The 25,983-nt window shown below is 46.2% G+C and overlaps 1 protein-coding gene across 2 annotated transcripts in view; it reads right to left on the reverse strand.

Moving 5' to 3' along the window:
* Positions 1-4,816: 4,816 nt before the first annotated feature.
* RYK (receptor like tyrosine kinase) overlaps positions 4,817-25,983 on the reverse strand; it is a 202,335-nt gene continuing 181,168 nt past the window's right edge. For both annotated transcript variants that reach the window (XM_029069528.2, XM_029069519.2), the window contains exons 14-15: positions 9,886-10,022; positions 4,817-5,896 (exon numbers count right to left, since the gene is read on the reverse strand). In XM_029069528.2, the coding sequence (XP_028925361.1) occupies positions 5,785-5,896; positions 9,886-10,022 (249 nt within the window). In that variant the 3' untranslated portion in view covers positions 4,817-5,784. The remainder of the gene's footprint in view (positions 5,897-9,885; positions 10,023-25,983) is intronic.

A 25,983-nucleotide genomic window follows, 5' to 3' on the forward strand; every position in this document is an offset into this window, starting at 1 on the left:
CTCCTACAACCCACCTCGCACACCTCACTCCTCTACTGCCAATTTCACAGCACTTCTGTGGTACTGGACTCTCCCAAGTATTTAGTACAGCACTCTACAGATGGTAAGCACTCAATAAATTCAATTGATTGATTACAAAAGCAAGGAATAAAAGCCACATGAAGCTCAATCTTTGACCGTTCCATCGCCGATAAACCCCCACCACCTCTCCCTCCTTCTGGGACATTCTCTGTTCCCACTGTACGCTTGATGTCTGACTCCACCCTTTCCTCCAGTGTTCACTTTCCAGGTAAGCTGAGGCCCGTCTCTGAGGTTATGGAGGCAGTGGGGTTTCGGGGGACAGAACAACTGATTCTGTGGGCTTGGCCGCTAACTCTGGGAATTCCCATCGGCGCTGGGGAATCCACTGAGTTTGGGGGAAACGCCCAGCGGGCAAAGACTGAAGTTCCCAGGAAGCCTTGGCTGAAACGGTGGACCCCGAAGCCTACGGAGTTGATGCACTTAGCCTGCCTGACTCCATCAGCCCTGGTCCTAAGAGAAAGCAGTCTGGTGCTTAGTTCAAGCCTCGTTTCCCATTGAATTGCATGCATGCTATTTATCTTTAGAGCACACACGGTGTAATTTCACATTGTGTAAACCAAACATTTAAATTGGAGAGTGCTTGGCCTGACTGTTCCCATCATCCTGGGTCTATGGATGTCTGTTGGGCCAGGGAGCAGCCCTGAAGCAAGAAGTAGGGGACTGTAAAAGGGAGCTGGCAACTTGGTCCTTGAAGGTTGGGGATAAGAGGGAGGGGCCCTCAATATCCTAAAACTATGGGAAAGTGAAGGTGGTGCCCCAGAACAATCCCTGGAGAAGCAAGCCAGCCAGCCGGTGCACCCAGAATATCCACTTACCTCCCTGGGGCCTAACTCCCCCATCCTGCGTCCTCTTCCCAGCCTCCAAGTGCTGGTATGCCCCTCTTCTCCCTCTCGCAGGGCATCTCCTACTTCATCGCCAAACTCTCGCCCATGTCCCGCCGGGACGACCTCCCTCTTCAAATCCTACAATTGCTCTCCTCCGCTTCAAAACTTTATTGAAGGCAAAGCTCCTCCAAGAGGCTTTCCCTGACTAAGCCCTCTTCCTTTTATTCAGCTCTCTTCTGTGTCACCTTGACTTGCTCCCTTTCTTCACCCCCAGCCCCACAGAATCTATTTACATTTATCTTGATTCTATTTATTGCTATTGTTCTTGACTGTCCGTCTCCCCAGATTAGACTGTAAACCCGTCAAAGTGCAGGGACTGTCTCTATCTCTTACCGATTTGTACATTCCAAGTGCTTAGTACAGTGCTCTGCACATAGTAAGTGCTCAATAAATACTATTGAATGAATAAATGGAATTTATTTATAATGTCTGTCTCCCCCTGTAGACTGTAAGCTCGTTGTGGGCGGGGAATGTGTCTGTTTATTGTTACATTATACTCTCCCAAGCACTTAGTACAGTGCTCTGCACGTAGTAAGTGTCCAATAAATGTGAATGGCTGACATTACTGTTCTAAGGTCTTGAGGGCGGGGGACGGGGGGGCAAGGCGGTGTGAGGACAAGAAGCCTACCTAAAGATTAGGGCTTCCTTCCCCCTTCTGGCATAAAAAGGAAACTCCCTAAAGAAACTGGAGAGTGGAAAAAAAAGCTAGCCATTATGCCACCCAAGCAGTGAGTCTGATGGCAGGGCTTCCTCCCTCCCAACTCTGGGTGGGAAGCTATGCTTCAGGGAAGAGATAGGGCTTGTATGAAGCTGACCTTTTTTTCATAGCATTTGTTAAGCACTTAATTAAAATAATGATAATAACAATAATAGTTGTATTTGTTAAGGGCTTACTATCTGCCAGGCACTGTATTAAGCACTGGGGTGAATACAAGCAAATCAGATTGGACACAGTCCCTGTCCCTTGTGGGGCTCACAGTCTTAATCCGCATTTTATAGATGAGGTAACTGAGGCACAGAGAAGTGAAGTGACTTGTCCACATCCTGTTTCTGGCCTGTATCATCCTTTCTCTTCATGTCCAACAGACAATTAGTCTCCTCTCTACACTGTAAGCTCCCCTCTAGACATTAAGCTCACCGTGGGCAGGGAATGTCTCTGTGATATTGCCATATTGTACTCTCCCAAGTGCCTAGTACAGTGTTCTCCCGTTTCTCCTCAGACCGAATAGAAGCAGCGTGGCTCAGTGGAAAGAGCATGGGCTTTGGAGTCAGGGCTCATGAGTTCGAATCCCAGCTCTGCCACTTGTCAGCTGTGTGACTGTGGGCAAGTCACTTAACTTCTCTGTGCCTCAGTTCCCTCATCTGTAAAATGGGGATTAAGACTGTGAGCCCCACGTGGGACAACCTGATTCCCCTGTGTCTACCCCAGCGCTTAGAACAGTGCTCGGCACATAGTAAGCGCTTAACAAATACCAACATTATTATTATTATGTTCTGCACACAGTAGGCACTCAATACGATTGACTCCCTCTCTTCAAAGCCTTATTGAAGGCACATCTCCTCTAAGAGACCTTTGGGATGACTAAGCCTCATTTCCTCTTTTCCCCTCCCTTCTTTGTCACCCTAATTATTCACCACTCCCACCCTCAGCCCCTCAACACTAATGTACATATCCATAATTTATTTATTTATATTGTCTGTCTCTTTGCCTCTAGACTGTGAGTTCATTGTGGGCAAGGATTCTACCAACTCTATTGTACTGTATTCTTCCAGGTGGCTAGTACAGTGCTTTGCACACAGTAAAGCGGTCAATAAATACCACTGATTGATCAAGCGTCACACAACAGACAAGTGGCAGAGCCGGGATTAGAATCCAGGTCCTCTGGCTCACAGACCTGTGTTCTATCCACTAGGCTGCAGTGCTTCTCCCCCTCTGGCCTCTCCCTCCCCTAGCTACTGAGGAATTGTAGTCGGTTCTGGAGGACAAAAAAGTGAAGATAGAAGAGGACAAGGGAGTGAGAAAGAGATGAGGACATGAGAGAAAATATCAGGCAGAGTGGAAGAGGGAAAGAAAGGCGAAACGGTTACAAGATAAACAAATAGGATACAGAGACAGCAGGGAGGAGTCTATAAAGACGGAAGGTCTGTGGATAGATAAATTACTTTTCTGAAACTCTTCTAATATGAAAATGAGGCTTTTGGATTTCTGATTTGAGTCCAGTAATTTTTCCTATTAAAACAGATTTGAACTGCTAGGTAAATACTGGAGTTACTTTTTGGTGCCTGAAAATGAAAAAAAAAGTTCTTTCTTCTCAAGGAAGGCTTTGAGTTTGCCCAATATTATGATATGCAGGTGATCAACCCAGCCTGTATTTTAAAATGAATCATATTGTAAAATCTTAGTGATGGCGGTGTTTTGGTCGAAAACTAAAATGTGGATTTGTAGCTTCAGTATCAAAGGTCTTGACAGTCTAATAAGTTAATACATAATTAAATATTGAGAAAACTCCAAATCAGTTTTATGATATCAGTTCATCACATTTTTGGTCAACAAATTGGCTCAAAAAATGCTGATTTCAATTAAAATATTAAATTGGAAGCAGCGTGACCTAATGAAAAGAGCACAGGTATAGGGTCTGCCAACTGCTCGCTGTGTGACCTTGGACAAGTCACTTAACTTCTCTGGGCCTCAGTTTTCTCAACCATAAAAAAGGGTTCAATATCTGTTCTCTTTCCTACTTAGATTGTGAGCCCCATGTGGGACAGGGACCGTGTCCAACCTGATTAACTTGTATCTACCCTAGCGCTTAAAACATTGGTTGGCAAATACTATGTGCTTAATAAATGCCATTAGAATCATTAATAACATAAGTTAAAATATTGTTTAGGAAATAGACCCCTGCTCAATTATAGACTGTGAGCCTGTTGTTGAGCAGGGATTGTCTCTGTTGCCCGAATTGTACATTCCAAGCGCTTAGTACAGTGCTCTGCATACAGTAAGCGCTCAATACAATTGAATGAATGAATGAAATAGTCAAGAAATTCTCTGAATTATATGTCGCTTTGCTAATTATTTAAGGGAGATTAGAAACAATAGATTTAGGATTCTTCTTCTACAACAGAAATACCTTAATAAGTGAAATTTCCTCATGCTAGCTATGTTAGTGTGTGTGTGTGTGTATGTGTGTGAGACAGAGAAAAGAGAGAAAGAGAAAGGAGAGAGCTTTCAAAAAACGATGAAGTATTTCAAAAAGAGTCGCTGTACATTTCAGTTTGGGCAATTTGGTTCTGGCTATTTCAGGAACTTTCCATAGGCCAACACCTCTTTATGTTGTGCTATACATGTTCCAAACTCTTCCAACGTGAGAGTTCGCTCTGCCAAAACGGGTAGCCAACTGGAATGGGAAACAAGAAATAAACACACAAAGCCTGTTAGGTGGGTGGCTTTGTTATTTTACAGCCAAGGTGGACAAAGAAACAAATGACTCTAAGGCCAGCAGTCGCATCAAATGATGACATGTGTGCACACATGTTCTCTCTCTCTCTCTCTCACACACACACACATATATCCCTTACCTAGTTAGTCTGCTGGAACATTTTAAAATGTCAATCACTGCTGTTATTACGGTAACTGAGTTCAGTGCAGGATGGGGCAACTTTCAATTTTTTTAAAATTAGCAGTTGGTAACTAATATCTACTGGTAGACTTTGGATTCTAGGTTTTACCTTTCATTTACAATTAAACAAATGTATTTCTAACCCTTGCCAGACTTCTAAACTTTGGTGTTCATCCCGACCACCCAAATTTGATCAGGGAACTGAAGTTTTTTCATTCAAACTTCCAATAACAATTGTAAGAATACGAAACAAATCCTTTAATCGTTTTAAAGTGTGTTTTAAAACAGTTTCATATACTTCAGTCAGCCTGGCGGATGTGAGCACAAAATTTACAATGAAACCCACCCCCAAACTGCGTGTCCTGGAGCTTTTTGATATAGTGTGATGGAGATTCTGTCCCTAACCTCAAGGAGCTTACCACCTGTGCTACCCAGATCATAAAATAAATAAAAGTTAACAATCTTCACAACTGATCCACCAGACATTATTCCTGGCCTGAGGTTCTGAGGCAGATCAAAGCCCACTTCGGCACCTAATTACCTTCCTTTTCCCTCTAAGAAAACAAGCAGAACTTTTTCAACAGGGAAATGGCAAGTTGGAATTTGAGATTAGAAACGTTCAGATGTGAAGGAGGGTTACTTCTGGGGTTTCTTCCACCAGTGAATTTCCTCTCGGGCCCAAAGTAGAGGGGGAAGCGTTAACTCTACCAACTACTTTGTTCCTTCTGACAGCGCCTCTCCAAGTCAAGCTGTTCCCAGAGCTCGAAGAGATTCAAAAAGAAAAAAAGAAAAGGAACTCAAAGATCCACCATTACTTAGAAGTCACAAAAGAAAAGCACTGATACTAAAATAGCTATTCCAAATATTTATAAGTACAAAGTTTTAACATTTGCGTCCTTTGTCAGAGTGCAAAAGTCCAACCATCTGGGGTCCAAGTCCACTATCACTATGTTTTTAAGAATCCTTTTGACAAATAGTGTTTTTTTTCAATTCGTCTTAGTAAAAGTCATAATATCTAGAAAATACTCAACCTTATCAAGATGTCTTTTAAAAAAAAAATAAAAACTTCAGAGTACTAAAGCATTCTAAGGCACAGTGTTTTGGAAGAAGGGTCTTCTCCCGTTGGCGTGGCTTTATACACTTAGTGTTTATAAGAGGGTCCAAGGGGGAAATGGAAGCGCCATTTCCCCCGGCCACGAGATTCAGACGTAGGCTCCCAGAGCGGCGTGAAATTCAGTGAGACACTGTACCAGCTGCTGGAACTTGGGTCTCTCCTCAGGATCCAAGGCCCAACAACAGGCCATCACAGCAAACCTGGGAAGTGACAGGAGACGAGAGAAAGGTCAGTGAGACGTAAAGCCTTATTGAAAGCACATCTCCTCTCAGAGGCCATCCCTGACTAAGCCCTCATTTCTTCCGCTCTCTCTCCCCTCTGAGCCACCCTCGGGCTTGGATTTGGTCCTTAATTCACCCTACCCTCAGCTCCACAGCAGTTTTGTACAGAGCTACAATTTATTTAAGTGCTTAGTACAGTGTTTTCCACCAAATACTTAGCTTAGCGCCAAATACAACTGAATGAATATTTATTTCTTTATATCGATGTCTGTCTCCCCTTCTAGAATGTAAGCTCCTCGTGGTCAGGAACGTGTCCACCGACTCCGTTATACTGCATTCTCGTACACAGCTGCAATTTATTTATTTATTTTTATGTCCGTCTCCCCCTCTGGATTGGAAGTTCGTTGTGGGCAGGGAATGGGTCTGTTAATTGTTATACTGAACTCTCCCAAGCACTAGTACAGTGCTCTGTACACAAGAAGTACTAAATGAATACAATTGATTGACTGATTGATGAGTGATTAGGAAAGTCAAGGAAAGACATCTGATTTCCACCAGCGTTCTCAGTGTATTACTGGGAAGCAAGCTTTTTCTCAAACTTTTGTCTTTAAAAAATAATAATAACATTCTAATCGATCCAAGCACCGAGCCGACATTCCCATCCGCGGCCTATGGAAGACTCGTGGCCTTCCCACTTGCTTTTGCTCAGACCTACCTGATTTTCTCCCCTTGCGGGGTTGATGAGAAGGAGAAATTCCAACTCAGTTCGGCTCAAAGCCGTTCCAGTAGTGGGGGAGAAAGAGGTGAATTTGCGAAGTGTGATGTCCTATGGGTTACTTGTGGGATTCAAGGATCTGTGCTACCTTGCCTTAGTTACTGTGGACAACGCTAAGCTGGCTCTTTCTTCAGTAAAGAACTGGGCTCTTCTGTGTTTTGTGAGAAACCAGATTTTACAGATGGAAGACTGGCTTAGAAACCTAAGTGATCTCAGAGGAGCCAATGGCAACTTAAAGCACCACTAGAACCTGGGCCCTGTAAGTAAGGGGCCCTTCAGGCCTCAGTTCACTCCCTCCCCATCTCCAAATGGGGCTCTGCTTTCAGCTCAATCTGGGCCTTTTCCTCCCCGGCTTGATTTTAGAGTGAAGTGATGAGGCAGAAAAATAAAAACAGGGCAAGTGGAGAGGTGGGAAATGCTGATAAATCATCACTGCCGTGGCCTCCGGAGGCTGGAGGGAGAGAGACTGGGGAGACCGGCTCCCTTAGGACAAGCTATGGGGTTCTTGGTGATCCAAGAGCCTGGAAATTCGTTCACTGTTCCATTAGATAAAGCAGTCTTAAGGATAATGAGATTTTTTTCATTTTAAAGTAAGTTGGGCCTAAGTGGATCATGTAGTAAATGTGTGGTGTGTGTTACCTTGCATTTGCCTGCCTGGGTCAAAAATTACTGGGCGCTAGCTTTTTTTGGGAGGTGGGGGGGGGGACATTTATTAAGCACTTACAATGTGCTACGCACTGCTCTGAGCCCTGGGGTAGATACAAGATAATAGGGTTGGATACAGTCCCTGTCCCACACAGGGCTCACAATCAATCCCTATTTTACAGATAAGGGAACTGAGGCACACAGAAGTGAAGTGACTTGCCCAAGGTCACATGGTAGACAGGCGGCAGAGGTGGGATTAGAACCCAGGTCCTTCTGACTTCCAGGCCCGTGCTCTATCCACTAGGCCACATGGCTTCTGGGCGCTTAAAACAGAGTGCAGGGGGACTGCTGCTGTAGCTTCCTTGCTGCTAAGCGGACTTTGGTTACTGCTGATCCGAGGCCACTCAGAACCACAAGGAACAGGGATTGGAGGCTAGAAGAGTCTGGAGGGCAGAGAGGGTCTCTGGGCAATCACAGCAACTTGGTAATGATGAAAATAATAATGATAATAAATGTGGCATTTGTCAAGGGCTTGCTGTGTGCCAAAGACTGTAATAATAATAATAGTAATAATAATGATTATTATTATTTGTATTTGTTAAGCACTTGCTATGTGCCAAGCAGTGCTCTAAGCTCTGGGGTAGATAGAAGGTAATCAGGTTGTCCCTCGTGGGGCTCACAGTCTTAATCCTCATTTTGCGGATGAGGTAACTGAGGCACAGAGAAGTTAAATGGCTTGCCCAGGGTCGCACAACAGACCAGCGGCGGAGAAGGGATCAGAACCCACATCCTCTGGCTCCCAAGCCCGTGCTCCTGCTGCTAAACCATGCTGCTTCTCTTAAGCGCTCTGGCGGAATTAAGATAATCAGGTCAGATGAGTCCCTGTTCCGGGTGGAGCTAACAGCGCGAAAGGGAGGGAGAACAGGTATTTACTACCCATTTTACAGATCAGGCAACTGAGGTACAGAAGTTAAGAGGCCTGCTCAAGGACCAACTGCAGGAAGAGGCAGAGCTGGGATGAGATTCTAGGTCCCCTGACTCTCAGATCCCCGCTCTTTCCACCAGGCCACACTGCTTCCCTCTGCTCGGTGACATCAGAGTTCCTGGGGCGAGTCCAGAAGTAAGGCCAATTAGTGCCCACCATTCTGGAGAAGCAGCGTGGCTCAGTGGAAAGAGCACGGGCTTTGGAGTCAGAGGTCATGGGTTCGAATCCCGGCTCGGCCGCTTGTCAGCTGTGTGACTGTGGGCAAGTCATTTAACTTCTCTGTGCCTCAGTTCCCTCATCTGTAAAATGGGGATTAAGACTGTGAGCCCCACGTGGGACGACCTGATTCCCCTGTGTCCACCCTAGCGCTTAGAACAGTGCTCTGCACACAGTAAGCGCTTAACAAATACCAACATTATTAGTGGCCATGCTTCCAATAAAACACAGGGTAGATTATTACCAGTTTCCTGTAGAATACATTGGCGCTTTCAGAGGAGCACAGATTTTGCCAGACCACTTAGGCGGTTGAATAATAATCATGTGATGGCATTTGTTAAGCGCTTACTATGTGCCAAGCACTGTTCTAAGCGCTGGGGGAGTACAAGGAAATCAGGTTGTCCCACAAGGGGCTCACAGTCTTAACCCCCTTTTTACAGATGAGGTAACTGAGGCACAGAGAAGTTAAGTGACCTGCCCAAAGTCACAAAGCTGACAAGAGGCGGAGCCGGGATTTGAACCCACGACCTCTGACTTCCAAAACCGGGCTCTTTCCACTGAGCCACGATGCTTCTATTACCGATCTAATAGGATTTTGAGTACATTACATGATACCCACGGCCTAGCAGGAAGAAAGCAGCATGGTCTAGTGGACAGAGCACGGGCCTGGGAGTCAGAAGGTTGTGGGTTCTAATCTCGGCTCCTCCATTTGTCTGCTGTGTGACTTTGGGCAATTCACTTCACTTTTCTGGGCCTCAGTTACCTCATCTGTAAAATGGGGATGGAGATTGTGAGCCCCATGTGGGACAAGGACTGTGTCCAACCTGATTTGCTTATATCCACCCCAGTGCTTAGTACAGTGCCTGGCACCTAGTAAGCACTTTACAAATGCCACGATTATTACTATTAAAGTAGCCACAGTTCTCCCAGATTGCCTGACTCGTTCCCAAAGAGTGGTTTAAATGTTAGGAAAGACTGACTAAATACCTGTATTTACTTTGGATTTCTGAACGGAGGCACCATGAATGGAAAAAGGCATAGGACCTTGTATGCTGTTCTGGACTTTAGACCCAACTCCGGCAATGGCCCTATGTGACCTCATATAAATCTTGCTCTCTGTACCTCAGTTTTCTTATCTGTAAAATGGGGATGACACCCAACAGCCTTCCTCACACAAATATCACACGGCAACCAAGTGAATGTGCTTTGAAGGATGAGTGCTTGAAACCCAAGGTATAATGATTACTCACCTCATGGGGGAAGGTAGTATTAATCGCTGAAGAAGCTTAGCGATCCGTTAATGAAATCAAATACAAATATTCTCCCTAGTAGAAAATCATCACTTACAGTTCATCAGGGCAGTTTATTGGCTGAGCTATTCGGTAGCCATCTTTAAGATAAGCAGCCATCTCAAAGGGATCGATATCCACGTATGGAGTCTGGCCCAGAGTCATCAGCTCCCACAGCGTCACTCCAAAGGCCCACTGTGGGGGGGAGAAAAAAACAAAGAAAAAAATGTTTAAACCTCAGCCAAACCCTGGCCACGGTCCTCCTTTCCCTAGAAATGAGCCAGGCTTCCAACTACTGCCAACGTCTTCGGATTTTCTAGAAAGATGCTTCAGGTACACGACACCACTTTTAACAACTGTATTCTTATTTTTGATTACCAAGGGGGCAACCGTCTGGGAGAGGTTTCATCCGCGTCATCTCTGGGTGGTGTTCAACATCAAACGGTAGGGCAGGATCACAAGACATGCGATCCGGCACTAGAGGCACGTCTCACCCACACTTTCTCTTTGATGGGGCGTGTGAGGGGATTGGAGAGCCAAACAGTTATTACGTGGGCAACTGCTGAATTGAGCAGAAGGAATGTCTTCAAGATTCTGTGAAGCGCAACCTCAAAGCAGTAGAAAATGGAAAGACAAACTGCGCTAGTTAGCTCAGTCACATCAAGCGCTCGGTAAAGTCCTCTACATACAGTAATAAATACTATTACTAATATTTGTAAAGTGCTTACTATGTGCCAGGCACTGTCCTGAGTACAGGGGTGGATACAAGCAAATCGGGGTGGAGACACAAATATCATGGGCTGATTGATCAGTCTGGTGGTTGGCAATTTAGAGCACAGGCTTGGGAGTCAGAGGACGTGGGTCGTAAGCCTGGCCCCGCCGCCTGTCTGCTGTGTAACCTTAAGGCAAGTCACTTGGCTTCTCTGGGCCTCAGTTCCCTCATCTGTGGGATGAAGACTATGAGCCCCATGGGGCACAGGGGCTGCTTCCAACCTAATTACCTTCTATCTACCCCAGTGCTTGGCACATAGTAAGCACTTCACAAATACCACCATTATTATAATTACTATTAATGCCGTGATTTACTTTGGGCAAAGTCTTCAAGAAGACTACTGAAACTTTAGTCAGAGTCAAAAAGGGTCCGGGGATTGTGAACGGCAAATGCCACCGTCCAGTAGAGAATGATTTGCGCTCAGGTCGAAAGGCCCGACGACAGTCTTCCAGCTACACTCATTTTCCAGTAGATTGTGAGCTCCTTTAAGGGGAGGCAGGGGGTAATAAGCCTTTGTTTCTAGTGTATAGTGTCAAGGGGTGAGCGGAGCGCCAAGGAGGTCTTAAATGCCGGCAGTGGGAGTCCTTGGCTTCACCCCGAGGCTCCTCTCCTGCCCGGTGCCAGTAGGGCATGGAGGGTCTCACCCACAGGCATCGGGCAGAGCCCCTTCCCCCTTCCCCGCATTTTAGAATACCCGCTGCTGCGACTATTGGGAATGATGGACTCGGAGGCAGCCGCCAACCTGAAAGTCCTCCCCGCTAGCCACACTGCCCTACTGCAATGGAATTCTTTCCTCTTCCTTGACATATGCTGCTTTTCTGTCTTCAGAATTTCATCTCTCCTTACATGTCCGTCCCTGACACCCAGTATTCTTAAATCGGGAGTCTCTGCGTGGTCGAGGACCAAGGCTACCTTTCCCGTGGGTGTCCCGTAAACCCGTTTTGGGCAGGGATTGTCTCTCTTCATTGCTGTATTTTTCTTTCCAAGCGCTCAGGACAGTGCTCTGCACAAACTACGCGCTCGGTAAATACGATCAAATGAATCGATTCATTCATTCAATAGTATTTATTGAGCACTTACTATGTGCAGAACACTGTACCAAGCGCTTGGAATGTACAAATCGGTACAGGGTGCTAACGGCAGTTCGCTTGGAAGGGATCCCTGTGAGTAAATCCCAAGCTGGCACACCGCATCCCCGGGAACAAACGAATGGACAGACTGCCGTTTGACCAGAAAGACTATTCTCTCGGGCTGTAACAAAAGGAGCTGAAATTACCAGCCGGGCTTTGGTAACATTACAGTCCCTGTAACTTTCTAAAGCCCAAGCACGCCCTTCACCAAGGGTACAGGGAGGGGCAACCCTTCGGGGCCCTGGGCTGGCTTCCTCCCTTCCTGACTAATCAGGACAGGCCAGGGAAGGAGGGCGGGAGGGAGGGCCCCCCTCCCCCATCCCCAGCTCACCCCGCCCCGACTTCCAGTTAAGCGCACAATGGGTTGGAGGTGGCACAGCCATGGCGGGAGGGCTGGCGGCTGCACCCCGGCTGACCTGGAGCCGCACCTCTAGCTGGAGTGCGGTGCCCGGCCGCGTGTCTGGCCTCGCCGGAGGGGCAGCGTGGCCCTTACCAACGCGCCCAAATCACTACAGTGATAATCAATTGCATTTATCGAGTGCTTACTATGTCCTGAGAAGCCGCGTGGCTTAGTGGATAGACCATGGGCCTGGGAGGCAGAAGGACCTGGGTTCTAATAGTAACAATAATAATTGCGGCATTTGTTAAGCACTTACTATGTGCCAGGCACTATACTAATTGCTGGAGTGGATACAAGCAAATCGGACTGGACGCAGTCCCTGTCCCACGTCTCACTCTCCACTTTACGGACGAGGTAACTGAGGCCCAGAGAAATGAAGTGACTTGCCCAAGGTCACGCAGCAGACAAGTGGTGGAGCTGGAATTAGAACCCAAGACCTTCTGACTCCCAGGCCTGTGCTCTAACTACTACACCATGCTGCTTCTCTCGGCTCTGCCACGTGTCTGCTGTGTGACCTTGGGCAAGTCACTTTACTTCTCTAGGACTCATTATCCCCGCTCCGCCGCTTGTCAGCTTTGTGACTGTGGGCAAGTCACTTAACCTCTCTGTGCCTCAGTTACCTCATCTGTATAATGGAGATTAAGACCATGAGCCTCAAGTGGGACAACCTGATTACCCTGTATCTACCCCAGTGCTTAGAACAGTGCTCTGCACAAAGTAAGCGCTTAACCAATACCAACATTATTATTATTAAATATTATTATTACCTCATCTGTAAAACGGGGATAAGAGTATGAGCCCCATGTGGGACAGGGACTGTGTCCAAACTGATTAACTTGTACAGTGCTTGGCACATGGTAGGCGTTTAACAAATACCACTGTTACTGATACACAGCACTGTACTAGACACTTGGGAGAGTTCAACAGGGAAGCATCCTGGCCTAGAGCATAGGCCTGTAAGTCAGAAAGTCCCCGGCTCTGCCACTTGTCTGCTTTGTGACCATGGGCAAGTCACTTAACCTCTCTGTGCTTCAGTTCGCTCATCTGTAGAATGGGGACTGAAAATCTCTTCTCCCTCCTACTTAGACTGTCCCCTGTGGGATGGATTGCCTTATATCTACCCCAGCGCTTTAGGACAGTGCTTAACACAGAGTAAGCATCCGACAAATGCCACGATTACCAAAAACAGCAGCAGAGAGGTTAAGGTTAGGAAGATAGATTTGGCAGTCATCCCGCACACAGGTGACGGCTGAAGCCAAAGGGGTGGCTCAGCTCCACAGGAGTGAGCAGAGAGCAAAAAAAGGACACAGCCTTGATGCTTATTAATAAGGGTATGAGAGGGATAGAGGAGCCAGCTAAAGAAACTGAGGAACAGCGTGACAGGTAGGAAGTGAGCCAGGGGCATTCTGTGCTGGGAAAACCAACACCATAAACAGTTTGGTAAACAAGAGTTCAAAATGGCTGAGAGCTCAAGGGGAAATCAGAAGAATGTGATTCTCAGTTGGGCCTGAGCTCTGGCCCAGGGTGAGACAATGCCACTGCCCTGCATCCCGATTTCTGGCTTTGGTTCCAGGTGGGGAACCATGGAATGCTTTATGCTACAATTAAGGACATCAGCATCAAGGCCAATTAATAGTCCTGACGTGAGTCCAAGGTGTTTAAATGATGGGGCCCAGATTTGGCCACGTGAGAACAAGGAACCACTTTATAAGTAATACCATTGGGCTTCAAGACTCTCCGTCACCTTGCCCCCTCCTACCTCTCCTCCCTTCTCTTTTTCTACTATCCACACGGAACGCTCCGCTCCTCTGCCGCTCATCTCCTCACCGTCCCCTGTTCTCTCCTATCCCGCCGTCGACCCCTGGGCCATGTTGTCCCGCTGTCGTGTAATGTCTTCCTTCCTCACCTCGGCCAAACTCTCTTCCCCTCTTCAAAGCCCTACTGAGAGCTCACCTCCTCCAAGAGGCCTTCCTAGGCTGAGCTTCCCCTTTTCCCTCTGCTCCCTCTCTACACTCCCCTTCACCTTCCCTCAGCTAAGCCCCCTTCCTCCCCTTTCCCTCTGCTCCTCCCCCCTTCTTTCCCCTCCCCTCAGCACTGTGCTCATTTGTATATATTTTTATTACCCTATTTATTTTGTTGGAGGTGTACATCGCCTTGATTCTATTTATTGCGATTAAGTTTTCTTGTTTTTGTCTGTCTGTCTCCCCCGATTAGACTGTAAGCCCATCAATGGGCAGGGAATGCCTCTATCTGTTGCCGAACTGTCAATTCCAAACGCTTAGTACAGTGCTCTGCACAGAGTAAGCGCTCAATAAATACTACTGGATGAATGAATAAACCATTTGGGTCTATCGATAACTCGAGTGAGTTTGTTTTTTTTGAGAAAAACTTGAATACCTCAGTTAAGTAAAAACCAATGCAAAAAACAGGTTGAATTTGCAGTAAAGAGGCAGACAATCCAATGAGCTTTTGCTCTTGACGGAATTTATGTGCTTTCTATAAACCAAGCACTGTATTAACTGCTGGGGTCGATACACGATAGTCGGGTTGGACACAGTTCCTGTCTCACATGGGGCTCGCAGTCTTTGTGGGACAGAGAACTGATACTGAATCCCTGTTGCTCAGGGCTTTAGGCTGCCTCCCTGCACCAAGAATAAGCACTTAATACAGTGCTCTGAACACAGTAAGCGCTGAATAAATATGAGTGAATGAATAAGCACGCATTTCATAGTAATATTAATAATTACGGTATTTGTTAAGCTCTTACTATGTGCCAGGCACTGTACTCAGCGCCGGGGTGAATATGTGCTTGGCACAGAGTAAGTGCTTAACAAATACCATTATTATTACAAGCGAATCATGCTGGACACGGTCCCTGTCCAATGGGGGGCTCACAGTCTCAATCCCCATTTTACAGATGAGGTAACTGAGGCCCAGAGAAATGAAGTGACTGGCCCCCGGTCACACAGCAGACAAGTGGCGGAGCCAGGATTAGAGCACTGGTCCTCTGACTCCCAGGCCCGTGATCTCTCCATTATGTCATGCTGCCTCCCTAAGAATTGGGGGTCTCTTCCGCTTTCTTGCGAAACGAGTGGATGAGTAAAAAGTAAAGGTAATCATTCTAGTTAACAGTCTTCACTCTAGAAGAACAGATTTAATACCGTGATGATGTTTAGTTTCGTTCTTGTAGATTTTTTGTTCTCAGAGAGAACACCCATGTCAACAGCAGCCCCTGGAAATGAGGTAAGTCTTTTTTTTCCTTTTTAAAGGTGAGAAGTCTCAAAAAATTAAGTACAGGATTAAAGATGATTCATACACCAATCCCACAACTATACTTCTTTTGAAGAGATGATCCAAAATGCATGAATACATACCCAAATACATAAACACATTATTTTATTCAATGTAACACATTTCGCCAGGAACTTATGGCGGCAGAAAAGATCAACAACTTCAAGTGGAAGTTAAGTAAATGACTGAACAAGGACAGAATAATGGGCAACTTGAGGTAAAACGTTAATGAGATTATAGCAGGGTTGAGAAGGATTTAGATTCATAGAAAATGCACCCACTATGGATTTATTTGAGGAAAGCACTAGGAATATTAGAAAGTTCACGCCTAACAGAGTGTAAATTTAAGGAGGGAAATATCCATAGAATCTCTTTGTAGAAGTTACTTTGAAAATTTATCCAGTAATATTCATTCATTCATTCAACCTCATTTATTGAGCACTTACTATGTGCAGAGCACCGTAGTAAGTGCTTGGGAAAGTATGATTCAACAATAAACAGCGACATTACTTGCCTACAACAAGCTTACAGTCTAGAGGGGGTGGAGTCATCAATACAAATAAATAGTAATTATCTATCCATCTATAAAAACACCCTCTTGTTTACCTGATTATTATTTTTTCTCTATTTTTCAACAGGAATAAAAAAAGACAGCGCCATCTAATTCCACTCTGCTCCCTCTACCCCCCCTTCATCTCCCCTCAGCTAAGCCCTCTTTTCCCCCCTTTCCCTCTGCTCCTCCCCCTCTCCTGTCCCCTGCCCTCAGCACTGCGCTCTTTCGCTCAACTGTATACATTTTCATTACCCTATTTATTTTGTTAACGAGATGTCCATCACCTTGATTCTATTTATTTGCTATTGTTTTAATGAGATGTTCTTCCCCTCGATTCTATTTATTGCTATTGTTCTTGTCCGGCCTCTCCCCCGATTAGACTGTAAGCCCGTCAAAGGGCAGGGACTGTCTCCATCTGTTACCGATTTGTACATTCCAAGTGCTTAGTAAAGTGCTCTGCACATAGTAATCGCTCAATAAATACTATTGAATGAATGAATGCATGAATGAATGAACATAAGGTGACTGGGGATAACTGAGGCATATTAAATCAATGAAGCAGCGTGACCAAGTGGAAAGAGCATGGACCTGGGACTCAGAGGGCCTGGGTTCGAATCCCCACTCTGCCAATTTCTTGCTGTATGACCATGGGCAAGTCACCTAACTTCCTTATGCCTCAGTCTCCTCAACTGTGAAATGGGGATTAAATTATAGTCCCTTCTATTTAGACTGTGAGTCCCAGGTGGGATAGGGATTGTGTCCAACGTGATAAACTTTTATCTACCCCAGCAGTCACTCCAGTGTTCGACACATACTAAGCATTTTACAAATACCATAAAAATATTCAAACTGTACTGCGTTCCTACAAAAACCCTTCGATTGTCATCAGAGGAATACTACAATAAAAAAGCAAGGAACAACATAGATACAACTCACGAAAATAAAAGTAGGCCCTTTAAATTTCATACGTCAATAAAAACTCGGATAATTACTAATGGAAAGATTCTGTAAAGAATAGATTTCTTTCTGTTCAATCAAAAACAATGAGCTTTCTTGGAAATGTTGTTACAGAAAGATGGTTGCTTTGCCATTTTTTTTCACTGTCAGATAGGGCCAGATATGGATTATTGTTCATATTTCATTGTTCCAAATTCCTATGTAATCTCTCTCCGATCTTTAAATTAGGTAATTTTTTGAGGGTTTTTTTCCTCCCCCACCAATATCTTGCCCTAATTCTACGTTCCTTCAAAAAGTGTAAGTGTAGTCAGAAAAGAACAGAGTTAGTTCTTGTATTTCCAGGCATTGAAAGGGTCTGAGGGAAAACAAACAAAAAAAAATAAATAGTAAGCCTTTAGCTGGCAAGGATCTCCGAGGCTATGCTCACTGAGGGCTATGTTGACTGAGATTATTCATATAATGTGCTATGCTTTTCAGCTACATTAAGAACGCTAAAATCAAAAGAAATGCCTTGGACGCGGCAGGCTGAGGGGGAGAGGCAAGCAGACCCCCTGCCCTTGTGGTGTGCACACTTGCAACACTGAGGTCCTCTGCAACTCTGCAACACTTGCAATTCTGTTTCAGGAAGGAGGGCTAAAGAGGCGCCTGCGAACACCCCAGCAGGAAAGCAACACCACCAGATTCTGGTTTTACAAAACACCTTCATTGGTGTTCGTCCATTACAATTCTCTCTCACTTAGCAGCTCGGCAACTGGAGACTGCTACCCCGAACTTTCTGAGCCTACTTCAGTCCCTGTGAAGCTCCGAGAAATCCCTCCCCAGTCTTCTACGGACCTCAAACAGCGTGGCTCAGTGGAAAGAGCACGGGCTTTGGAGTCAGGGCTCATGAGTTCGAATCCCCGATCTGCCACTTGTCGGCTGTGTGACTGTGGGCAAGTCACTTAACTTCTCTGTGCCTCAGTTCCCTCATCTGTAAAATGGGGATGAAGACCGTGAGCCCCACGTGGGACAACCTGATTCCCCTATGTCTACCCCAGCGCTTAGAACAGTGCTCAGCACATAGTAAGCGCTTAACAAATACCAAAAAAAAAAATAATAAACATCCTCATTCTGAATCCTCTGCCCTTGACACGAGACAGCATGAGTGCATAGCATTCAGTTATTATTATCATCATCAAATGCCGTCGAGTCGTTTCCGATTCGTGCCAACTCTACGGATGTATTTTCTCCAGAACGCCCTATCTTCTGCCATAATCCATAACCTTGCTAACGGTTCTTCCTTTATCGTTATGGTTTCTACCCATCTAGCTTCTGGTCTGCCTCTTCCACATTTTTCCCGGACTTTTCCTAGAATTAGTGTTTTCTCCAGAGAATTAGTCCCCCTGATGATATGTCCAAAATATGCTAGAGCCTGGGCTTCGAAGTCAGAGGTCATGAGTTCGACTCCCGGCTCTGCCACTCGTCAGCTGTGTGACTGTGGGCAAGTCACTTCACTTCTCTGTGCCTCAGTTACCTCATCTGGAAAATGGGGATTAAGACTGTGAGCCCCACGTGGGACAACCCGGTCACCCTGTATCTACCCCAGCGCTTAGAACAGTGTGCTGCACATAGTAAGCGCTTAACAAATACCAACATTATTAATCTAAGTCGAGTCGTTTGGCCTTCCAAAGACCACCTCGGCTGAATTTTCTCCAAAACCCAGTTGGAGCAAATTAAACATTTAGTAGGTGTTCAATTAATGCCATGGCTAAAACCACCACTGCTGGTATTAACAAGTATAGCTCTACATTAGCACTGAAAACCAGGTACACTCTATCCATCCTTGGACTTTTAGTTGGGAGACAGAGGGATCCCGTCTTTGCCAGCATGGTTTCTAGAAAAGGCCATCGGAAAGGAAACAGAAGATCTCTTAATTGCCGAGATGAGGAAAGTTGACTATGGAGAACAAAAAGATGACACACCTTTGGCTAAATACACCAACACCTACCTACATCACTCGCCAGATATCCTTCACTTCCTCAAAGAAAAGCTAAGGCCCTCAAGGGACAGGAACCATGCCTAATTCTCACTAGTGGATTCTCTTCCAACACTCAGTACAGTGCTCTGAACATAGCGAGCGCTTAATATACAACTACTACTAAAAGCTGTGCACGTTCCCTACTCACCAACTGCACTTCATCCTCACCCCGAAGACCATATTTGGGATTAATCATTCATGAGATCATTCCTCTTTTTACTGAGTCAGTGATTCCCGAGGAGGCGAGAAGGAGTCTGTGCTTGGACCATTTTCAAATACAACCAGGCTATAGTTCAGACGTCTTGGAAAACCGGCACACCTTTGGTCGACCTGACAGCCTATGTTAGGGTTTCAATTAAAGCCAACTGTGGCAGAGATATCATCTAGAAGCTCAGAATATTCCTTCTGCTATGCACAAGGCTGAGCTGTAAGCAACTCTCTCTTCTGACGAGGCCACGCAACATTACTGTTCTTTATTTGGACGATACCATTTGTCACAAGGTCTCTAACGCCTGCAATGGATGACATACTACACACAGTTGCAGGTGTCAGGATGGCTTAAGTCTAGAAAGGATATTAATGGACCAGAATTCACTTTGAAACTAATCACTGGAGATTCAAGCCAATGTACTTCAAGTACTTTGCCCATAAAACATGAAAAGCAACAAATGACCTCCAGAATTCTCCGGATTTGTATTCCACCACAGCAGAGCGATAGGCTTTCAAATGAAAAATCAGTTCTTATAAGCATACCTCAGGTTTACGTGCTTTATGTAAAACTTAGGTAAAAAATCATTTATCATTTTTAAGACACACATTTTCCATTATTTCATAATCCTTTTACACACTCATTTCTAAATTGTATATCCCAGTGACTGAGGACATAAGAAGTGACTTGACAAATAGGATGCTATACTAAACACCTTACAAATCAATCGCTGAAACACTTCAATCATTAATATTTCCCAGAATTGACATCGCGCCGTGAGCAACTTCGCAGAGTACCCACCCCCAGCACCTCCGACCCCATCCCTTCACACCTTAAAACACTCACCCTTTCCTTTCCTGATCGCCATCTTCAACCGTCCACTTTCCTATAGCTCCTTCTCTGTTGCTTTCAAGCATGCTCATATATCCCCCGTACCGTCACCGGATCATGTCGGTTTTACCTTCACAACATCGTTAAAATCTGCCCTCTCCTTTCCATCAGAACCGCAACTATGTTAATCCAAATATTTAACCTATCCCACCTTGATTATTCATTCATTCGGTAGTATTTATTGAGTGCTTAGTATGCGCAGAGCACTGTACTAAGCGCTTGGAATGTACAATTCGGCAACAGATAGAGACAATCCCTGCCCATTCACGGGCTTACAGTCTAATCGGGGTTTACAGTCTATTCTATCAGCCCTTGTGCTGATCTTGCTCCTATCTAATAATAATTATTATGGTACTTGTTAAGTATTTACCTTGTGCCAGGCACTGTTCTAAGCATTGTGGTAGATAAAAGTTTGCTTTAATGGTATTTGTTAAGCACTAATTATGGGCCAGGCACTATACTAAGCATTGAAATTACTCCAGTTGGACATGATCCCTGTCCCACACGGGGCTCGCACTCTCAGTCCTTATTTTACAGACAACTGAGGACCTGAGAAGTTAAGTGACTTGCCCCAAGTCAAAGAGCAGACATACGGCAGAGCTGGGATCAGAACCCAGATCCTTCTGACTCCCAGGCCCGTGCTCTATCCACTAAACCAAGCAGCTTCTCACTAAGCCACTCTGCTTCTCCTGTATCTCTCCACTCCAGAGAAGCAGCATGGCTCAGGGGAGAGAGCTCAGGCTTAGGAGTCAGAGGTCATGGGTTCGAATCCCAGCTCTGCCACTTGTCAGCTATGTGAGTGTGGGCAAGTCACTTAACTTCTCTGTGCCTCAGTTACCTCATCTGTAAAATGGGGATTAAGACTGTGAGCCCCACGTGGGACATCCTGATTCCCCTGTGTCTACCCAGCGCTTAGAACAGTGCTTGGCACATAGTAAGCGCTTAACAAATACCAACATTATTATTATTACCTCATCTGTAAAATGGGGATTAAGACTGTGAGTCTCACGTGGGACAACCTGATTACCCTGTATCTACCCCAGTGCTTAGAACAGTACTCAGCACATAGTAAGCACTTAACAAATACCAATATTATTATAATTATTATACTTCCCTCAGCTGCCTGGATCATTTTGCATTCTGTCCACATTTCCCTGCTCCTCAAGAACCTCCAGTGGTTGCCAATCCACCTCCACATTAAATGGGAAACCCCTTACCAGGGGTTCTGAAGCATTCAAACACCTTGCCCCCTCCTACCTTATCGCCCTGGTTTCCTACTTCAGCTCAGCCCGCGCACTTTGCTCCTGTAATGCCAAGCCAACCCACTATATTTCAATCTCGTCTATCTCACCGCCAACCGCTCGCCCACATCCTGCCTCTGGCCTGAAACTCCCTCCTTCTTCATATACAACAGGCAATCATTCTCCCCACCTTGAATGCCTTATTCAAAGCAGATCTCCTTCAAGAGGCCTTCCCCAACTAAACGCTCATTTCCTCTTCTCCCACTCCCTTCTCCTTTTATAGAGAAGCAGCGTGGCTCAGTGGAAAGAGCAAGGGTTTGGGGGTCGGAGGATGTGGGCTCTAATCCAGGCTCCGCCACTTCTCTGCTGTGTGACCTTGGACAAGCCACTTAACTTCTCTGTGCCTCAGTTATCTCATCTGTAAAATGGGGATTGAGGCTGCGAGCCCCACGTGGGACAACCTGAATACCTTGTATCTTCCCCAGAGCTTAGAACAGTGCTCAGCACATAGTAAGCACTTAACAAATACCATCATCTTTATTATTGACCCCTCCCTCAGCCCATGTACTTATGTATGTATCTGTACTTTATATTATTCATTATATCACTATCTGTCTCCCCGTCTAGATTGTAGAGTCACTGTGGGGAGGGATCGTGCCTACCAATTCTGTTATATTATACTCTCCAAGTGCTTAGAACAATGCTCCGTGTCCAATTATCACCTCCAACTCCCTCCTACCATTCCTTTCCAAACTCTTTGAGTGAATTCTTTACATCCACTGCCTACGCTTCCTCTCTTCCAATTCTCTCCTTGACCCTGCAACTCTCCTTCCACCCCCATCTCTCCAAAGAAATCACCCTCTCTAGGGTCACCAATGACCTCCCTTCTTGCCAAATCCAATGACCTCTGCTCCATCCCAACCCTCTTCAAACTCTCAACTGCCTTTGACACTGTGGATCCCTCACCCTTTCTCCTGAAGACATTATTTAACTTTGGCTTCGCCGACAGCGTCCTCTCCTGTTCCCCTATCTCTCTGGATCAGTCTCTTTTTCAGGCTCCTCCTTTGCTTCCAACCCCCTAACTGCGGGGGTCCCTCAAGGCTCAGTTCTGGAACCCCTTCTATTCTCCATCTAAACCCACTCCCTTGGAGAAGTCCTTTGCTCCCAAGTCTCCATCCAATTTGCTTACATCCACTCTAGTGCTTAGTATAGTGCCTGGCACATAAGAAGTGCTTTAACAAATACCACACATTATTATTAAGGCTTCGACTACCATCCCTATGCTGAGGCTGCCAAATCTACCTCTCCGGCGCTGATCTCTCTCCTTTTCTGCCGTCCCCCATTTCCTTCTGCCGTCAGGACATTTCTACTTGGATGCTATCCCAAGGTGACCCTGCGGTACCGACCATCTCAAGGTCAAACGCTATCTCGTGACCTCCTGAGTCAGCAGGCGGAACTCGGAAGTGAGGGTGGGACACCGCCCCCACAACCCAAACTACCAGATTGACAGCCCAAGTTGGGAATACAGAAGGTGCCCCTCGCCCCCGTGCCAACAAATTAGGAATGGAGGAGGGGGGAGGACAGCGACTGGATAAACTGAGGCCGGAAGCTGGAACGGCCCAAGGGCACAGGTGATAAATACCTGCCGTCTCTAACCTCCCGGGCAGAGGAACGGGACTCGCAGCAGCCGGCTGCGGGTCGCCTCTGTCCAGAGCGTGAGAAGGCCGCTCTGCCTGCACCGAGTGAGGAGCCGTGGGATGGGTGAGTGTCCCGTCCTGCTGAGCGCTCGTGGGGTTGGAAGCCAGACGCTTCACCGTGGATATGTAACCTTTAAATGGATTTGATGACTAAGTGGGTGCCGCTCCAGTGGGCGTGAAGAGGGTGGGAGCTAGCCGCCTCACCAAGTGCGAGTAGCACATAAGTGGATTTGATGTTTAAGTGGCTGCCTCCCGAGTGGGACATGAACAGGGTGGGAGCTAGCCGCCTCACCGAGTGTGAGTGACACATAAGTGGGTAATGCATAACTGGGCTTAACGCATAAGTGTATGTAACTCATAAGTGTATGTAACTCATTAGTGTTTAACGCATAAGTGTATTTAACGCAAAGGTGGATTCCTCCTGGGTGGGGCGCGCACATGGTGGGAGCCGGCCGCCTCACCACGTTGTGAATAAATCATAAGTGGGCTCGGGTGTCCGGCCACGCGCGAGTAACATACCAGTGTATTCCTCCCGTTAGGGAAGCTTTAACACCATATTTCTCCCAAAAGGGAAGGCCGATTTGTCACGTCTAAATAACTAATTAATTCAATTTGCCCCACGGAATAAATTCTTATAAAACTCAGGTTTTCCATCCCCGGCCTCTCTCTCTCTCTCTCGCCGCGCCGATTCCGAAAGAACCTGTCCCCGGCGACGGGTGAGAGATGTTCAGCTGACAAATGGAGCTTCATATGTCCAAAACAGGACTCTTCATCTTCCCACCCAAAGTTTCTGTTTGCTTCAGGGGGACACTTACCCCCCCACCATCTATATCCCTCTGATCTACCGAAGGCCTGGAGAGGTCTAGGGCCATCCACAAAGGTCTGTCAGATCAGCAGCAAAGGGAAGGGTCAGCTGAGGGGGGTGGGCAGGGGAGAGAGGGCACAAAAGGCTCCCAACTCCCTCAACAGCTGTTCTCAGTGGCACGTACGAGGGACAAATGCCTTGGCACAAGTCTTCTGTCTCCATCTACTCGGAGGTTCTGCTGACATCTCAAGCTTAACATGTCCAAAACAGAACTCCTTACCTTCCTTCCCAAACCCTGTCCTCCCCCTGACTTTCCCATCGCTGTAGACGGTACCACCATCCTTCCTGTCTCACAAACCCATTATCTTGGCTTGACTCGTCTAATTCAACCCACTTATTCAAACGATCACTAAATACTGTAGTTCAACTTTCACGACATCACTAGAATCCACTTTCCTCTCCATCCAAACTGCTACCATATTAAGCCAAGCACATATTCAATAGTATTTATTGAGCGCTTACTATGTGCAGAGCACCGTACTAAGCGCTTGGAATGTACAAATCGGCAACAGATAGAGACAGTCCCTGCCCATTGACGGGCTCACAGTCTAATCGGGGGAGACAGACAAAAACAATAGCAATAGACACAGACTCTGTCCCCCATTGGGCTCACACTCTTAATCCCCCCACTTTTTACAGATGATGCAACTGAGGTGCTGAGAAGTGAATAATAATAATAATGGTATTTGTTAGGCGCTTACTATGTGGCGGGCACCGTACTAAGCGCTGGGTGGTTACAAGCAAATCGGGCTGGACACAGTCCCTGTCTTCCCTGGGCCTCACAGTCTCCATCCCCATTTTACAAATGTGGTACCTGAGGCAAAGAGAAGTGAAGTGAGCTGCCCCAGGTCACACAGCAGACAAGCGGTGGAGCCGGCATTAGAATCCATGACCTTCTGAGTGACTTCATAATAATAATGATGATGATGATGGTATTTGTTAAGCGCTTACTATTTGTGAAGCACTGGTCTAAGCGCTGGGGGGATACAAGGTGATCAGGTTCTATCTCGCCTTGATTAATGCATCATTTGTTCACTGAATTGTATATGAGCACTTACTGTGTGCAATGCACTGTACTAAGCGCTCGGGAGAGTACAATGTAACAACACATTCCTGCCTACAATGAATTCACAGACTAGAGGGGGAGATGGACATTAATATAAATAAGTAAATGAATAACTTACAGATATATACATATGTGCTTTGTGGACGGGAGGGAGGATGAATGAAGAAGCAAGTAAGAGCGGGGCAGAAGGGAATGGGAGGAGAGGAAAGCTTAGTCAGGGAAGGTTTCTTGGAGGACATATGCCTTCAATAAGGTTCTGAAACGGGGGAGATCAATTATCTATCTGATATGAGGAGGGAGGGTGTTCCAGGCCAGAGGTAGGATGTGGGCGAGAGACCGGTGGCGAGACAGACGAGATGGAGGTACAGGGAGAAGGTTGGCATTAGAGGAGTGAAGTGTGTGGGCTGGGTTGTAATAGGGGAGCAAGGTGAGGTAGGAAGGGGCCAGGTGATTGAATGCTTTAAAACTGAGGGTAAGGAACTTCTGTTTAATGTGGAGATAAATGGGCCACCACTGGAAATTCTTGAGGAGTGGAGAAATATGCACTGAATATTTTTGTGAAAAAATGATCTGGGCAGCAGAGTGAAGTATGGACTGGAGTGGGGAGAGGCAGGAAGCAAGGCGGTCAGCAAGGAGGCTGACACCTCCACATCAAACAAAAACTCCTCACCATTGGCTTTAAAGCACTTAATCAAACCTTGCCCCCTCCTCTTTCACCTCAATGCTCTCCTACTACTACCTAGCCCGCACACTTCATTCACACCTCAAGAATTTCCAGTGGTGGCCCATTTATCTCCACATTAAACAGAAGTTCCTTACCCTCAGGTTTAAAGCATTCAATCACCTTGCCCCTTCCTACCTCACCTTGCTCTCCTATTACAACCCAGCCCACACACTTCACTCCTCTAATGCCAACCTACTCATTGTTCTTCCATCTCAACTATCCGGCTGCCAACTTCTCACTAAAGTCCTTCCTCTAACCCGCTCTCCCTCTTCATATCCGACAGAAAATTACTCTACCCATCTTCAAAGCCTTATTGAACACCCATCTTGTCCAAGAGTCCTTCC

Source organism: Ornithorhynchus anatinus, chromosome 1, assembly GCF_004115215.2.
Source record: "Ornithorhynchus anatinus isolate Pmale09 chromosome 1, mOrnAna1.pri.v4, whole genome shotgun sequence".
In the NCBI taxonomy this organism is placed as follows: domain Eukaryota; kingdom Metazoa; phylum Chordata; class Mammalia; order Monotremata; family Ornithorhynchidae; genus Ornithorhynchus; species Ornithorhynchus anatinus.